The 18,300-nt window shown below is 38.5% G+C and overlaps 1 protein-coding gene across 12 annotated transcripts in view; it reads right to left on the bottom strand.

Moving 5' to 3' along the window:
* Positions 1-856: 856 nt before the first annotated feature.
* Positions 857-18,300, bottom strand: part of BNC2 (basonuclin zinc finger protein 2) — a 520,080-nt gene continuing 502,636 nt past the window's right edge. For 8 of the 12 annotated variants that reach the window (XM_075931529.1, XM_075931528.1, XM_075931527.1 and 5 more), the window contains one exon: positions 857-12,058. In XM_075931529.1, coding sequence (XP_075787644.1) covers positions 11,398-12,058 — 661 coding nt within the window. In that variant the 3' untranslated portion in view covers positions 857-11,397. Of the gene's footprint in view, positions 12,059-14,452; positions 14,490-15,200; positions 15,232-18,300 lie in introns of all 12 variants that reach the window. The other 4 variants (XM_075931533.1, XM_075931532.1, XR_012904621.1 and 1 more) reach the window with 4 other exon arrangements.

The following is an 18,300-nucleotide window of genomic DNA, read 5'->3' as shown; positions in this document are numbered from 1 at the left end:
ACCCAGCCCCCCATCAGTGGCCTGGTAGTAATACTGAAGGACCCACATTAGATCACTATGCTAAGGTCGGCGAGGAGATAAACATGGCCAATGTCCTCCCTCCTCTTCCACTGGGCCTTTGCCAAGGCCTGTGAATCTCTAACCAAAGCTCCCTCCTTAATTAACAGGATACTAGTATTGAACACACATTTTTCTCTATGAGTGGTAGTGACAGCACAGTGTCCTGGTTAAAATGCTAGCCTAGGCTTCTTGTGACCTTGGTTCAATTTCCTGCTGTACCACCAACTTCCCATATGACCCCAGGCAAGTCACAAGTCTCCCTGTACCTCAGCCCCTGAGAGGGATACTAGCACTGTCACATCTCATAGGAATGTTGTGAAAATAAGCACATTAAAGCTTGTGATATACTCAGACCCATGGTGATGGGGACTATCTATGTACCTTAGGTAGATCTGGAGGGTTGAGAATAGCCAAAGATAGTTGTGAGTGGTGAACTGTTGTCTGTTAGTACTAGAATTGATCTACATTTGTACAAAAATTCAAAATGATTTAAAAAATCAGTTGGCCTCAGCTGGGACATATTGAAAAGTAAAGGATGAAAAGATCACAGTAGAAGCCAAGAAAACAAGATATTCATGGCAAAATAAAAATTTCCTTTTTTTCTGTTCAAGGTTTGTACAAGTTTATTTTCCCAAATAAAATGGGCAAACCCCATCAAAAAGTGTTGTGTATAGCTCTCAAAGTAACACCAGACATGTTTGCTGTGCGAGCATCCTTCAGTGGACATGTACTACATATACATTTCTAAAGGCTCTGAGTCACACTAAAATTAAGAACAGATAGAGGGAGAGAGAAGTCAGTGACTGATAAATCTTTAATATAAAAATTGTACAAGAATTTTGATACAAATTACAAGAGGTATTTGGACAAAATATGAATAAAATTCCATTTACATCCCCAAACCCTTATGCATTTTATGCAAAAGACATACTGTAAGACAGTTATAGTACAGAAAATACAAGAAAAGAAATATCAAATTAAAAACAGGACTTCTAATTCCCTCAGACTACTAATGGAAAAAACTTGTTTAGGGTACATACAGTATTTATGAAGCTACCAATGTCATGATTATTAGATCAACGTGATGCAAGCTTTTCAATTCCCCTGGTATAGCTATATTCTGTAGTGCATGCTTTGGTTCTGCAGGCAGGATAGAAGAGCATTCATGTTTCACTCACACCGAGAACAAAAAGGAAAAACAATAAGGCTAAGATAGTAAAGACTGCAAAACTGTTCACCCCCCACAAAAAAATCTTACTGTTGCTGGAACATGTGCCTGGCAACAGTTTTCAACAAAGTCCATTAAATAAGTTTAACTTGGAAAGACAGCAGAGGTTTTGCCATATTGAAGAAGCACATTTCCCCAGCCCCCAAATGTACTTGGCATGTTATTGAACAACAATGAGCATATGTATCAGAGCCATGAGAAACCTCTGCTCAGTTAGAAAAGGGTTCATGGGCTTTGTATGACTGTACTGGTATGTGTGGAGTTAGAGGCACCAAGATTCATAAAGATTCAAACCCAGGTTACCAATGTTTGAAATCTCAGCGTGTACCAATGGATTCAAACGCTTCTAATATTCAAATGTTTCTAGTTTGCTAGAACTGGAAGCAGAACTAGCGGCTATATTGAAAAATACTATGTTGTTTGGTCCATATGACCTTTCTTAGTGAGCACTAATAAAACAACAAATGTGCCTGCAGACAGGAACCTCAGAAGACTTGTAAATATTCAGATGCAGCAAAAACTCCTTTCATTGTTGGTTTGAACCACCTCTACTGAGAAATTCATGGGCAAAAGGCAGAATCTGAGTTACCCATTTTTAGTCAAACAAACCCATGTGTGGCTTGAACTAATAGTCAATTCTGAAAGCATTCAAGGTTCGAATCAAATGAACATACATTACACTGGAGCACAGGACTTGGTGAGCTTTTGAGAGAACCACAGACAGTAAGCACAAACTGAGAACACACCACTCAGGGAACACAGAGAAAACTTCCCATCCAGGATGGGAAAGCTTCTTGTGTGGCACATGAACCAAAGTTTCCACAAGAAAACCAGCACACTGGATTTATATTCATAGACAGCCGTGTCAGATAAACATATAATACTAGGACGTTTCATTCACATAATCACTTTACAAACTGTAAACATTCATATGAGTAGAACACACAAACCCAAAGGGAGAAGTATCAGGAGGCAGTGTTATTTTTTTTTGTGGTGGAAGGTGAAGTGCTTGGGGAAAGAAGAAAAATGTTGGGTTTGGATAACTGTACAGCGACATATAAAAAGACCCTCTTCATTAAACAATGGTCAAAAATAAAGCAAACCAACCTTAGTTTATACATTTCAAGTAAATTATTTACCCAGCACATTGTCTGGGAGACTAAGAGGAATACCTCTAGAGTCACAAGTCACACAATTACTGTACCGTTTCACAGCTGGGGCAGGAAGGATGCCTTCTTTCTTTTAATGTAAAAAAGTAGTGAGATTAAACAGAGACAGGATCCTAATAAAGCAATTTAGGGCTATGACTAGTGATTGCATCCATTCATGCAGACAGACACACAACACAATCACCTGTGCCACTATTTCCCCAGAGTCACCTTTCACAGTCTTTTGCATTCCGTAACACAAATGGACAGATTGTGATTAACTATTGATGAGTTTGCCATCCTAAATGTGCATTATCTTCTGCTCATTCGCAACCTTTTGTTTGACAATGGACACCTTATAAAATCTTTATGTGTCACTTAGATAGTGTTTCTCTCTCTCCTCAAGACACATTTATAAAGGATGCAAAATACCTTTTTCCCCCCAAAGATTTGAACTAGAAAGATCATTCACTGAAAAAAAATCTCACTCGTAAACAAATTAGAAATATACTCCTAAGCTTCCTGTTTTATTTGGGACTTTGGGGGGAAACATACAGGTAGATACTCCCGAATCCATACATTGTTGGGCTTCTATAGCCTCAGGTTAAGACTCTGTTCTAAAACTGTTAAGACATAGGACTGTCAGTCACATTGGAATCATTAAATGCACAAACATACAGGAAAAAGCTCCCTGAACCCAAAATGTTTCTCTGAGCAGAAGGTGCGCATTATTGAAACAGTGTTCAATGATGCTATTAAAAGAAGGGGTCCTACTCTAGCCTCAATTGGTCATTACACATTTGCTTATTTGATTTAGGCTAATTTCTGCCTCCTTTTACATCCAATGGAATCCCAATGTGGGATTGATGTGTGGACACAATTTGGATTCAACCTTTGATTTAGGAAATGAACACACCCCATCCTCTCCTGCCACCACCCTTCAGAAAACGACTGTTAATTTGTCGCTTATTATAATTTCTGATGCACTCAGAGATGAAAGGAAAAGATCAATGTCTGATCATTAAAAGGCCTTGGGATGTTTCTAGTGAGGGACACTGCCTCTCCTGCAAACAGAACCAAACTGAAATATTGGACTGAAGAGTACTTGAGCATTAACTGCCTGCAGACAGAAACTGCTTCCTATTAGTCATCATCTCACTGCATCTCTGAAACCAGACAGCAGCCAAATGATACACAATTCTATGATGATAGGCCTCAAAATGTGCATTAAAATTGACCACTCCTTGCTTTGTTTGTATCCAATCTTCTGTTTTAGGTATAGTAATGGGCCTTTCACAAACTCCAGTAGCATTCAAAATTACATTGATCGCTGCCCCTAGAAACCTCGGCCATAATTGCTACAGGAAAGGATGGTATAACATTTTAAAATATATATTCTAATTTCACTACAAGAAAATTATGCCTCAATTACTCCTCCAGCATTTTGAGCCTTCACCAGCTTTTCAGAGTCAAAATCAAGATTTGATTAAAAATTGCAAGCAGAGCTAAAGGTAGGAGAACGAGCTGGCCAATGGATCTATTTAGTCCCCAAGAATCTTTGCTTTCTCAATTAAGAAATGTAAGGTTTTTTTAAATTAACACCTTTCCAAATTATTTTCTCCCATTTGCTTTCTTTCCTGCCTATTGCACTGAAGATGAGCTTGTGGAATCTATAGTTTTGTCAATGTCCTTTTTAATTAAAAAATAGGGGCAAAATTTCTCCTTATACCAGACAGCAGAGCCTGTCTCTCTAATATTGTGTTTTCACTACGTCCATGGGGATCCCCAGTGACCTCAACATGAGATGTGCATATTGAGGCTGAATAGTTGATTGAAACTGGCACTCAATGTATGGAGCAGAGAGAATTTTGCCCTCAGTTAATTTTGCCACAGAATGAGCTAAACCAGAAAAAATAGCATGTATTCAATTTACCATCTAACTTAAAACAGCGAGACCTCGAGCATGCCTATCTGCCTATTTCTAACCGGCATAGAGCAGTTTTATGCTGATACACAGCAATTAGTTTCTACATAAGCAGACAAAAGTGCCATCACAGACAGCATTTCTCAGCTGACCTTTCGTTAAGAAGTCATCTTGTTACTGTCTGCCTGATGGCTGGATAGAGTAGCCAGTGGCAGCACTGGGCTTCCCAAAGACAAATAGAAGAACTCCAGATGGGATCTCCCTTCTCTCACTGCAGATTTGTGCATGTGTGTGTGTGAGAGAGAGCACGCATGTCAGGGAACTCAGAGGGAAAGCCTAGATCTTGTACTCAATTTTCCCTTCACAAGGGATAAACAGGCAATTACGCATCCTTTTATATTTGATGGCCAAGTGCTGAACTTGAAAGCACACTATTAGTTTGTGTCCCTTCAGGGCCAGCGCAATAAGTAGCCAAGAGATTTGGGGCCTAGGAAGAGAGGGTGTTGTCTGCTGTTAGTGTGACAGTCTTGTCAGCAGCATTCACATTACTGGAAGGTAATAAAGTGACAAGTAAGTTATTAGAAAGATATGAGGTGAAATTGAACTGAAGCTTCTTGCTGCTCAGTTCAGTTTTTTTCCTGCTTTGTAATGGGCCACTATTTGTTACAAACCAGGCCTTGTCTTGAGATATTATATAAAAAAAAGTATTTATTCTTTTCAGTAAAGGTCACATGAATTTACAACACCTCACTTTAAAGGAGAGAAATGGAAAAATAGTTTTATGACCACTACAGTATGTTGCTGTTTAAAAAAAAAAATACAATGGTATCATAATGAACAATAATGCTGACAAGTCAATGGACTTGTAAAAAATGCATTTTTTTAAATCTTTTTTTTTAAACTCGTTGATGGCCAAGGATTTTTTTCCCCCTCTAGTGTTAATTCCAAACATAATCATATTTAGTATTGGGAAATTTTAACTTATGGCTTGACCAAAAGGACAAAGGTGTCTTTATTTTTTCTTCTGTCACTAGTGATAATGGTAGGACCAGGCAATAAGCTATAATAACGACAAGTAAAGACTTTAGAAAAATAATAATTAACAATGATAATGATGCATGGGAGTCTCTGTGTCATTCTACTACCAACCTTTTATAGGAAGTGACAATGCAGATGCTGAGACAGAAGCCATGGGACTGGAGCTGATGCCAACCATATGATGTAAATCTGTGGGGACATCCAACAATTGGACATAGATAAATGTTCCTTTCATATTGATTGGGCAGGAAGAAGTTCATTGTGGACTGACAGAGGGGATATGCTGACCCTTGTCCAGCAAAGTAGGACTAAAGTGGTTGTGTTATTATAGCAGCAAAGTGGTGACACAGGGAAAAAACCCCAACCCTGACATGTACCATCTTTCAGCACTCATCTATCACTCACCTTCTCCCCCACAGAGAACTCCAGCTGCCTTCTTGCACCTACTTCAGAGAACTTTTCACCTTTTTTTCAAATAAAAAAATCATTTTGTTAATATACCTTAACGAGTAAAGAAAAATGTCTTTTGCGGAGGTGGAGTCAACAAATAGCTGGCATTTAAAATTTAAAGGAGCATGTTTTGAGAACATTTTCCTTTCCAAAAATAGTGAATTTGGGAATTTGTTCAGTGGACACATTTTTTTTTTCAAAAGATGCCCTGTATATTTAAGGTAGTTTAGGCACCACATACTACTGCTAAAAACTGGTCCAATTCATGTTCTTAGATTTTAAACCCCTCAAAACTTACTGAAGAAGAATGTGTTTTGGCATTCAGGTAATGATTTGTCATTTTGTAGATGGTCCTTGTCTTTGGAATGGATCAAACAAAATCTTGATCACTATACAAACAACTGTGTTGGATACTTAATTGTATTTAATAAGATAAAATCCTGACAGAGTAAACTCGGGTTAGGGTCTTGCCATCCCTCTTCCAGGATTATATACATATGGGGGGAAGGGATGTTTACATCCTGTTGGAATAGGTGTAGGAGATGGAGTTATTCAAGAAAGAAAGAAAGAAAGAAAGAAAGAAAGAAAGAAAGAAAGAAAGAAAGAAAGAAAGAAAGAAAGAAAGAAAGAAAGAAAGAAAGAAAGAAAGAAAGAAAGAAAGAAAGAAAGAAAGAAAGAAAGAAAGAAAGAAAGAAAGAAAGAAAGAAAGAAAGAAAGAAAGAAAGAAAGAAAGAAAGAAAGAAAGAAAGAAAGAAAGAAAGAAAGAAAGAAAGGCTTTACCTAGAACAAATGCAGCCCAAATTTCCAGTTGTTAAGTGTCTAAATTTCTCTGGGAAATAGTCAATTTTTATGAGCAGGGTTACTGAAAGACATTCTAGAGAATTTTTAGAGCAATGTGTAAATACTCAATAGGCCTGTTAACCTAAACCTTCCACAATTTATCAAAGTCAGTTGTGACAAAGTGTTTGCATAGACATGTTCATTTTTACAATGTAACTATGCTGACTGCTGTAGTTCACTTGTTGGGTGGGTTTTGCAGCGTCAACCTCTTTTTCATAGGGGTGGAGAGAGTGTTAAAAATTTCAGCCATTTCTTCATTGATCAGGCTGAGACATATTTCACAGATATGATCTAAATATGGTAATCTGTGTAATAATATTTCATACTTATGTTCACTCTTTACAAACAACTCATTAATCCTCACAACACCCTTGTGAGGTAGGTATTATTATTTATTATCCCCATATTCACAGATGAGTAAGTGAATTACCCAAGTCCTGAGCAGACAGATAGTGCCAAAACTCAGGAGTTCCTGACTTCTGCTTTTGCACCTCACTGCCTCTCTTCATTGTGATTTAGTACCAGGGGTTCCAGAGGAACATAGTGTTTATCTGGTATTACATAGTTGCTGGGAGCGGAGGGGGAAAGCACACAAGCGCCAGGCAAGTGGCAGCTCTCTTTAAAGGAGATTTAACATGCAGAGCTAATCCTCACAGTGGAATAAGCCCTTTTGATATTTACAAAAACATACATCTATTTTGAAATGACTAAAATATCAAAGTAACTTAGCGCAGATGCTCATTAACTACTGGAACATAACTTTTTCAGCTGGAGCAACTTCCATTTAACATGAGTAAATGGAAGTATTTCCCTTTTCTCCTCCCCCATGATGTCAATTTAGCTTGTGTAAAAGATGCTGGATTGACAACTATGGAAACTGAAGAGCTAGTCACAGAATAACTATAAGCATGGGCAGGAGGGCAGCCACCCCCCACACCTAGAGACAGTCTGTATACTCATTCAATTTGTGGTATTTGCTGCAAATGCCCTCTAATGCCAGCTATGTTATATTTTCCCTATGATGTCCACCAGAAACTGGATTAAAACCAAATTCATTTTACATAGGTCAGAGATATACCTTGTGATTTGGGATTTTACAAAATTTCAAACAATGCAAGTTTTGTCTCAGGAATAGGTCTACTGAGTTTGGACTCTTAGGGCATGTCTACACTAGGTCATTATTTTGAAATTACTAAAACTGACATAATTCCTGATTTTACAAAATTGAAATAGCATTTCCCCACAACAGGGAAACCTCGAAATCAGTCCGAGGCAAACTCCATTAAAGTGGATGCCCTACCACAATTTATAACCCTAAGAGGCATTGGGGAGAAACTAGTCTGAATTACTCTGGGGAATAGTAATTTCAAAATAGCAGCGCCAGAGCATCCACACTAACGCTATTTCGAAATAACTATTTTGAAATTAGCGTTATTCCCCAAGAAAAGCAGCAGTACAGCTTCTGAAGTAAGCAGCCCATTATTTCTAAATAACGGGCTTGGTAGTATGGATGCTCCACCTTTAAATTCAACCTAAGGGGGGGGGGGGGTATTTTGAAATAACACCCTAGTGTAAACCAGGGCTTAGTGAGCTTCCATGCAACTCAATGAGAGTTTAAGTGTCCTTCCAAAACCAACCACTGTCATAAGCCATCACAAGTGTTGGGGGAGTACATTAATTACATGCAGATATGAAAGCATGTAAAATCCCCTCCAAGGAATGGGAGTGTGATACTGAAGAATAGCATTGTCTTTTACAATAACTAAGCACAATAGGGGATTAGTTTAAGATGCTATGACAACAGGACTGAATGGCTTTAAAAAAACTTCCAGAGGTCTGTCTCAGATCTGTTACATTTTTCTAACATCCTGTTTCATTTTGTGTAATAAACAGACATTTTCTGTGTAATTCATTTGCTGAATTGATCTGCTGATGATGTTTAGGTTTCCAAACTAATTTACCAAAAACCATTTGACCTTTAGCAGAAACATAGTAAAATGAGAATGTAGAACAGTGATTCATTCAGTAAAGAATTATTTATATGCCTCAAATGTGTTTTTCATTAAAAAAAGATATTTATTTATACCATACATACTTCAAAAACAGTGTTTTTTTTCTGTAGATATCATTCAATTATTTTAGTTTTTTTTCTTTCAAACTTTCTATCTTGCTTGGCTCCTAACCGTTTAGGATTGTGACAGAAGAGTAGTACAGATAACACTACAAAGGGTCATATATTAAGAAGAATTCACCTTTACTGTTCTAACTTCCCTCTTTCAAAAACATACTGGACATGTACAAACAAAACAAAGCAGATCTCTTCACTTAATTTGATGAGGAAAAATATTTAAGAATTTGGGGGAAAGTGAAACAAATGTAAAATAATCAGTCAGCAAAAATGGCTTAGGATTTTACTCTACGTGTTTCTTGTCTGACACATTGGACTTTTCAAATAGTTTCTATGGAATCCACAGATGTTTTTAGTCTTTTCTCACTGTACATTACCAAGGAGTGATCAGACGCTTGCCCTAAATAATACATCCCACAGGAGCATGATTCCACTCTCTTTAGAAGAATTTTTAAAAAGTTTTAAATTTTATTTTCTACAAATGGAAACACTGCATTATCTTTTAATTCTTACTTTAGGAATACTGAAATGTACAATGAATCCTAAAGGGAGAGAATCCATATTAACAGTTTCCTCTGGCAAATTTAACAGGAGCGAGTGCTCAAGTGGACAAAATGATCAAAATGCACAACAAATCTAAACAACCTGAAGCTGAAACAAAGGAGCATTTCAGGGTAACAAGAGAAATGTTCTAGGCCATTAAATACAGAAAAGGAATACATTGTTTTTAAGTGAGCATTGTATGCTGAAATATTCCTTGGCTTAAAAAAAAAAAAGTCTGTAACACACACCCTAATGGTTTTGGCTGTAGGCTGAACTTAAGTAAATATCATCATTCAGTCAGTATGTTGTGGTAGCTTAGGCTGCCAGTGCGGTTTACCAGCTCAAGCACCATGTGTAAACATCGGAAACAAAAAAAGATTCAGAGGGCAGCTTCTCCCTCTGTCTTTTTCAACTGTGTGTTCCCTTTCTCTTTCACACACTTTCCTGGACTTGCTTTCATTTTTCTCTGATGAACCACGTGGGTAAAACACAAAACATTAACATAACTATTGCTTTTGGGGTTTTTGCCTCTAATTTATTCAAAGGGAAGGTAACCCAATTAAAAGTCCAGCATGTGTTTTCAGAGCTTTTAAGTGCTTCTGTCATTAATGTCTTTTGTTTGCTTTTATAAAACATGCCTTAATCATACTACAGCACTTTCCACTGCAAATCAGACAACGTTACAGAACAACAGAGTAAGACTTTTTTTCTTTTTTTTTTTTGAAGGACACAAAAGCCCAGGCCTCAGCAAGGAGCACCAGAATGGATTCACTGTACCTAGCTTTGTTCTGCAGAAAGTAATTTCGACATCTCTATCCTGCAATATTATCCTTGTTCAACAGAGGAAATGCCTCCGCTGATTCACACCACATAATTTTGTTTTCCTTTTATGTAACTTAACATATAAGAAATAAAGATGCACCGTTGATTCTAATAATATTTGACACTTGAAAAAAGCACCAAGTGTTCTTTTTTTTCTCCCTAGCATTTTTTGTTTGGCCAAAAACTCAGCCTCTGGTTACAATGAGTAACTAGTTATATTTTCTTTTCTGAAAACTTGTGCAAAGTTGGCACTTTTACGTTAACACTAAATACTAATACTTTTTGTTTGGCATTCATGCCCTATACTGACCAGACCACTTTTATCTAAGTGTTTTTTTAAAGACACTTACTGAAAGTATGGCAATAGTTTAAGGGAAAAAACATGGATATTATTACACATCCCCTTGTAGTGTATGAAAAAAGTGCATGACTGGATTTATGTAATAGTACAAGACAAAAAAACTGTATCAGATCAGGTACTGTAAAGCATGCCAGCACCTCTCTATTACTTATATATAGCAGGTAGTTAAAAAAAGACCGTGTTTCTTTTTTAAAATGTGCATTAAAGCTAACATAAATGAATAGAGCTAGCCAGCAAACTATTTTTTCTGCATATCTAACAGCTGGATGTAACTGTAAAAATTAAAAAAAAAAAAGAGAGAGAGAGAGAGAGAGAAAGAGAGTTAAACCACCATTAATACAATTGTTTTACATCATAGGCCACTCAAGGCTCAATATATATACAAGTGTAACAGCCATGCTTAGTAGAAGTTTCTCCCAAAGGCTTAAAGTACACAAAGACAACCAAGAAGTTCTTTCCCCCCTGTTTTTGCTTCTTTCTTTTTTGTTGTTTTGCAGGCAATAGTCATGGGTAGAGCAAATCATCTCTTTGGAGATGACCAAGAATTTCATAACAAAACTGGGGCTAGTTGCAATTTTTTGTGTTTTTTTATTGAGGGTATTGCACCCCCAGTTAAAGATTCCATCCCTTCCTACCCTTCCCTCGTCCCTCCTCCCCCCCTCAAAAAATCCCAACAAAAGTAAAAAGAAAACAAACAAACAAAAGCACCTGGTGTTTTTCTTTTGTTAAAAAAGAAAAAGATATATATATGTATATTTATATATATATATATATATATATATATAGACTGTATATGGCAGTTCAAACATGGTAGGCCCTCCGTGAGAGCTGGCATTTGCGTGTCCATCCTTAAAACTAATCTACTGAAGTGAAGGGAATGTTTTTATGCAGGTTAGGGTTCTGACTGTGCCGATTTCGGCTGCGGACAGAGGAAAACATCATGTTGCACCCAGGGACTTTGCACTTGTGCATTTCTCGCAAGTGCACTGTTTTATAGTGCACTCTGAGGGTCCCCTTGTTGCTGTACATTTTGTGGCAAATGTTACACATTATCCCACCGTTGCTCATTGAAACATTGTTGAACATGAGGGATGCTGGAAGCTCAGAACCCATGCCTATGCCTATAGCAGGGGTGTCCATTTTGTGTGCAGATTCCCCACTGTCACTTGCCCCATCAACGTCATCCAGGAGGATCCCCTCATCGCTGCCTGCATCAGATTCTCTTGAGGAATGGATACTGCTACTAGACTGGATGCTGGAGGTGGTGCTCAAGTCTAGGACCATGTAGTCTTCAGACATGCCCCTTCCATACCCATTCATGTGGGAATCCTCAGTACCAGCTGGTGAGGAGGTATCTTCCCTTATGTCAAACCCCATTTGATGCTGGGAGCCATAGATCTTCATCAAAAATTCATCACGGAGGTCCTTACTAAGAGAAGGCTGAGAGGTGTCCAGTCCCATGTCATCCAGTTCTTTGGTCAACAATTTACGGTGCAGATTTATGTTAGCACTGTGTCTGGGAAAAGAAGGAGAGAAAGAAGAAAGAGGAAAAAAATGTAGAGTATTTTTCATTAAATGTTGCCAAGCATGAAACAGACATTTCTGATTTAGCAGTCATTTATAATGGAAAGCTATTGCTGCCACTGATTTCTTGAAAATCCAATCATTCTTAAAATGGAGACAAGGGATTTGTAACAAAATGACAAATGCAAAACAAAGTAAACAAACACCTCTTCTACCAATAAACAAAAACAAAACCCACCCTACTTTATTTTTCCACTACCACCCATCATCATTAACCTCAGCAGTGGCTACAGTCTTTATATTCTGGTTTACGACATACTTCAGCTTAATAAACCAAATGACACTCCATTTGATTTGTTAAATGGGGTTTTCAGAAACAGTAATTCAAGGAAGGGGGGAAAAACCCTGAAAAACAAGAAACCACAGTACTGTCTAAGCACAAGAGTAAGACAATCGGGTAGTATGTAGTTGCAAGTCCTGATTGTGGTCTCACTAAAACTGGAGTAAATCACAGATCAAAGGGTGATCTGAATCAAGCCCAGATGAGACAGAAAACACTTATGGCAATTAGGACCACAAGTCCCAATGAAAGACACTTAGGCTTTGTCTGTTAGTGGCAATGGACATCAGAGGATGTAAATTTAAGAACTTTGTGTTGTGCTTTAAGTGCCTTGTATAGACTTAGATGAAAAACAAACATTTATGTAGTGCTGTTTCATATGGCTCTATATCAGGGGTGGGCGATAATTTTTGAAGGGGCGACATTTCAAAAATGTTCGAAGTGGTCACAGGCCACTCCGGAAGGGGCAGGGCCTTTAAATAAAAAACAAGTGAAAGGGCTCGTGCCTCCCCTGCATCTCCCAGGCAACACGGAGGGGCTGGGAGCTGCAAGCCCTTTCAATTGCTTCTATTGAAAGGGCTTGTGCTTTAGCAACTGCCGGAAAGGTGCGAGCCCTTTAAATAAAGCAGTTGAAAGAGCTCACAGCTCCCGGCCCCCCTAACGTGTTGTCTGGGAGCTGCTGGGGAGGCGCGAGCCCTTTCAAAGGGCTTGCACCTGCTGGGCAGCTGCTAACGCATTGCCTGGCAGCCTACTGGCAGGCACAAACCCTTTAAATAGGCATGAGCCCTTTTAATAGAAGCAGTTGAAAGGGCTCGCAGCTCCCAGTCCTGCTGCTAATGCGTTGCCTGGGGGATAGAGAGGCACGAGCCCTTTCAAAAGCTTCTATTTAAAAGGCTCATGCTTTACCTACAGTCTCTAACATGATGCCTGGCAGCCGCGGGAAAAGATGAAAGCCCTTTAAATAGAAGTAGTTGAAAGGGCTCACATGTCCCCGGCGGCTTCCCGGCAACGTGTTAGTGGGTGGGGCTGGGAACTGCCACGCAGGCCGGATAAAAGAGCTAGGCAGGCCGGATTCAGCCTGCTGACAGGATCTGGCCCAGCCCCGTTCTATACCAACGCGCACTAGGTACCTGGTTAGAGAGCAACAGCAGGGTCTACATCAGGAAGTTAGAGCAGAACATTTTAGTATCTCTAACATTTACAGCCCTCTGATGTACACTACTCCACTGTATAGAAACGCTATTAGATGTTTTTAAAAATCCCACCCAAATTCACCTGTCCCATCCTCCTGTAAGAACAGGATTGTTGTTTTCTACAGTCTATTTCCTGACTTGGACCTGTGCAACTCAAAATGACTTGAGCAACAGAATTTCTAGTAAAAAAAATATTGATCAATGCACAGGGTTTTGATCTCAATCCATTAAAACACTTAAGCATATGCTTAGCTTTAAGCATGAATCCAGTGGGGCTATTCAAAATTCTTCAATAAGCTTTGGATCAGGCTCCAAGAAGTTAAAATTAAGCATGTTCTCAAGTGCTTTGGTAGATCATGGTCTTTATTGTCAAGAATTAAGGCTCTATATATGCAATGAAACATAAGGCTTCAGCTCAGCAGTGAAATTTCATCTATTATTTTAGACATTGAATTTTACTCTCTACTTTTGATATTCTGTATATTTTAAGCACAGTAGAACTTCACTGATTTGCACTCATGATTGGAAACCCCTTTTCAAATAAATTCCCTAAATTAGTGAGTAAACCAACAAACATGATAAAAATATCAAAACACTTCATTGCAGAAAATATGTTTGGTAAATGTTTCATTTTAATTATAATCATGCAAAATAAATTTGTTGTAATTGTAAGACCTCGTATTAGAGAATTCTGATTTTGAACCATTGCTACAAAGTAGGAGGAGACAGATTTTGAGAGTGAGTGACTTGAATTTCAAACTAGCAAATAAGAATTAGTGAAGTTCCACTGCTTAACATTTTCAAGCTTGCAAACTAAGAAAATGAATCTGCAATTTACAACATGCAGGCTCACCAGGTCTGCCTGCTCATTGTAAACTGAAGATCAGAGTCTGAATGTGGGAAAACAGAGACAGAGGGAAGATTTATCAGTAGAATTGTATAACACACAAAAAGATAAAAAGTACGGGATACAAACTTGGACAAGAGAGCATATAATAATGTCCCAGTGTTTTCTCTACTTTAGGGTCCTAGAGTAACCAAAAATTAAAATGACAAGTCAAATATGGGCAGTATTTCCTAACTGGACATTTCATTTTTGGAAATCTCTCACTTTTTGACATATCTCTCAACCTGCTGAAGTCCCAATCATGATAAAGTGACTCAGTATGGGTCATAAAACAAATACTAAAGCAGCAAAATCACAATGACGTGGGCTTAATTTATTTACTTTTCTATTATGTCTGTTGTACATAATTTACACTAATAAATGTGAGAAGTTAGAGATGGAAAGGATCAAATACATACTCCCACAAGTACAGGTTAGTGTTCTGTGAAGATGGATTGGATGTCAAATTGATACTGAACTTCATTTTAGTCCAACTAGATCTGCACAGGTAAATTTGGGTCCAAAATGGAGCTCTCATAATGAGACACAGTTGAGAGGTATGTCCAAAAGTAAAGAAAATTGGGAAGTATTTATTTTCTATTCCCACATGGGAAACACACATTTCACACAAGCAAATACAGTATTGATGCTTTTTTGTAGGTACAGAAGTGTATTATACACATCCCCACACTGCACTTATGAAGGCTGAGCTTACCTTGTGATAAGATCAGCTTTCTAATCTTTTGCTAAATCGAGACCACAAAAGAGAAAGAGAGAGAGAGAGAAAGAGAGAGAGAAAGAGAGAGAACAAATTCACATTCCAATCCAGACATATCTGGTTTAAAAAAATAAACAAAATTTTAAAATGATAAATACGGTTAAAAATGTCTTGAACGTAAGATCATTTTCTGTCAACCAGCCTCTCACTTACACAGCTCTCTTGGTGGATATTGGATCAGCCACACAATCCAAAATCATAAATCAAATCAGACAAAGCAAATTCACATAATCCACAAATGAGTTCTAAGCAGATGAAAGCAGTGTGCACATACATGAATGATAAACAGAATTTGTCCTTATAGTTTCTACTTCAACATAGTTGTTCCTTTGCTTTCTGGTGTCAGATGACTAAGTGAAAGTTGCTAAGCATGGTTTAAGAAATGCTTATTGTGAAAGCCTACATATGCTGACAAGAAGCTATGGAATCATCAGAATTATTATAAAAACTAACTGCAACCTACACGTGAATGATTTTCTGGGTTCATTTCTTACCATTTCTCCTACTTTTTTCCCCCCATCCTTGATTTCACACTAAAAAGAATATGGGAATTTACTGCCATGTAAAACTCGCTAGATTAACTGGATATGTCTGTTGTTCCTCACACATCTGCACTTACTATTTCTTCAATTCTCTGCTAGGAAAATAGCAGCCAGATGTGAAGTGAAAATAACTTCAAAATCTATCATATGAAGAGATAACAATGAATTAAACATGGTTAGAAAGGATGCTCTGAAACGCCAAATGGACATATGCCTTCCTGAGGATGATCTGTGAAAAGACGCAACCTCACTGATGCTATGATAGGGCAAAATGCCTCCCTGATTCAATTCTCACTTACAGCAGTGGCACTGGGTAATCTAATTAAACTATGTACCAGCCCTTAATATCTGTCAGCTAAACGATGTGCAGAAATGTGTGGACAATTTCTGGCACTCTGTTCAGCAGTGTCCCTTTTCCGCTGTCAGCAGTACTGTTGGTTTTTCCTAATATAATTACATTGACTTTTATTCAATTAAGTGCCATCCCTAGCTTTAAAAAAACTACTTTATCAATAGATTCAGGTGTAATGCAATAATAAAGATGAACTCATGGCAGTGCATTAGCTCTGCTGTTCATAACTTCTGAACATAAGTTCATTCATAGCAGTCGATTTCCATTATGCAACCACAGTTCAAAAGAATTGATTATTTTACATTCATTTCTTAATCTATTTCACTTGTATTTAATAATCCTCTAAAATATCATATGCAAAAACATTCCACTAGGGATGGGAGGAAAGCTCTGTGGAGAAAATCCTGCATTCATTTGAACATTGTGGGTTTGAAATTTTGTGCTGAAACCTAAGCCATAAAGCTCTATTAGAATTTGGAATATTCTGTGCTGAAGTTGCCAGCCATTCAGATTGTTGTGGGTGAATGATTGGTGGCATAGAAAAAGGGAGAAAATGAGTTCACATTGCACTGGGGAATGAGTCTCCATTCCTTTCTGTTCCTATCCAGTGCATTAAAAGCATGGTCATGTGATGCAAGGTCCCACCTCAGGACAGTAGTTAATCTAATGCTGGAGCGATGTCCTGAATAGAGATACTTTTGTGAATGAGGGTCTCAGTGTTACCGGAGTTTCAATGGCAAAGTACATCTGGTGATCCACATGCTAAGTGTGTGTTGGAGTGTGCATGTATGGCTGAGGATACAGGATCTGAAAACAAAAAAGAAAGAAAGCAGAAGGAAAGTATGAAAGCAGAGAAAGAGGACAGACCATGGGAAAAGAGGCCTTGAAGAAAATAGCAGCATAAAAAGGGAGAAGGCCTGGAAGCTGGAAGGCACTAATGTTAATAGCTAAAAGAAAGTGGGTGTTGGAAACAAAAACTACATGTGTTGAAAGCCACAGTAAAGGATATTTTAAAAGTTTGGAATGGAATGTATGAGCAGAAGCAATGTTCTGAAAGTACAGATCATAAACAGAAAGAGAGAGGAAGAAACAATAGTGCCCTAAAACTGTTGTCCTTATCACTTCCTGTCTTCAATAGTGCAACTTCTTCCTCTTTGGCCTCCCTGCCACCCATATCACCCTTCACAAAGATGCTGCTGCTATTTTTATCATCTTTACCTGCAACTCAGACCACATCACAACAGTTTGTAAATATCTCCCTTGTACCACATCAAGTTCAGGCTACTCCTCCTGACCTTCAATGCCTTTCACCAATTCTGCCCCTCCGCATAGATACTCTTGACTCACAGCACGTTACTTTCCGCTTTTCTAACATGCAAGCCTTTGAATATCATGTTAGGCTGATTCTCCCTAAAATACCTGTGCTTTTTTCCACATCATCCTTTATGCATGAAATGCTTTTCCCTTAATTGATCAGAATGGCTGCTCCCTCCTTGTCCTTCATACATCTACTCATGACCATAATTCCCGCTAAGGTGTGCGCCTGTGCGGCCATGCACAAAAAATTCCTCCCCTGCCCACCTCCTGTGGAGAGCCACACAGCAGCCCTAGCCTAGCAGGAGGCTGCTCCGGTGGGCGGGAGTGTGGTGAGGGAGCCGCAGAGGTGGGGGGGCCGGGTCCTGTTGCAGCCGTGTGGCAGGGGAAGGCCTGCTAAAGTGACCAGGGATACCATGTGGTGGGGGAGAGAGAGGAAGGGGCTAGGGCTAGTGAGAGAGAGAGAGAGAGAGAGAGTGTGAGTGTGTATGTGTGTGTGTCACACATCCAAACCAGCGCAGCTGATCTCAATATTAGTGCACAAGTCAAAACTCACTCCTCTCATGGTTGGAAAATCTTAGAGGGAACACTGCTTATGAAATACTTTGACTTTAATATCTGCTAGAACATAGACCACATCCATGGGCTATGCTGACAGGCAGTTTGGGATAGTTAGTATTTATTTTTGCAATTTCATAACTAAAGTAAATACAAATGGTAAATGTATGTGTGTGTAGAAAAATCACATATAAATTGAACATAGCAGATTTCTTTTATCATTTGTAGCTTCCTGACTTCTTAGATAGCTCAGGGCAGGGACAATGTTTGC

Source organism: Pelodiscus sinensis, chromosome 6 (genome assembly GCF_049634645.1).
Source record: "Pelodiscus sinensis isolate JC-2024 chromosome 6, ASM4963464v1, whole genome shotgun sequence".
Taxonomy (NCBI): domain Eukaryota; kingdom Metazoa; phylum Chordata; order Testudines; family Trionychidae; genus Pelodiscus; species Pelodiscus sinensis.
This window is presented reverse-complemented; position numbering and strand designations above follow the sequence as displayed.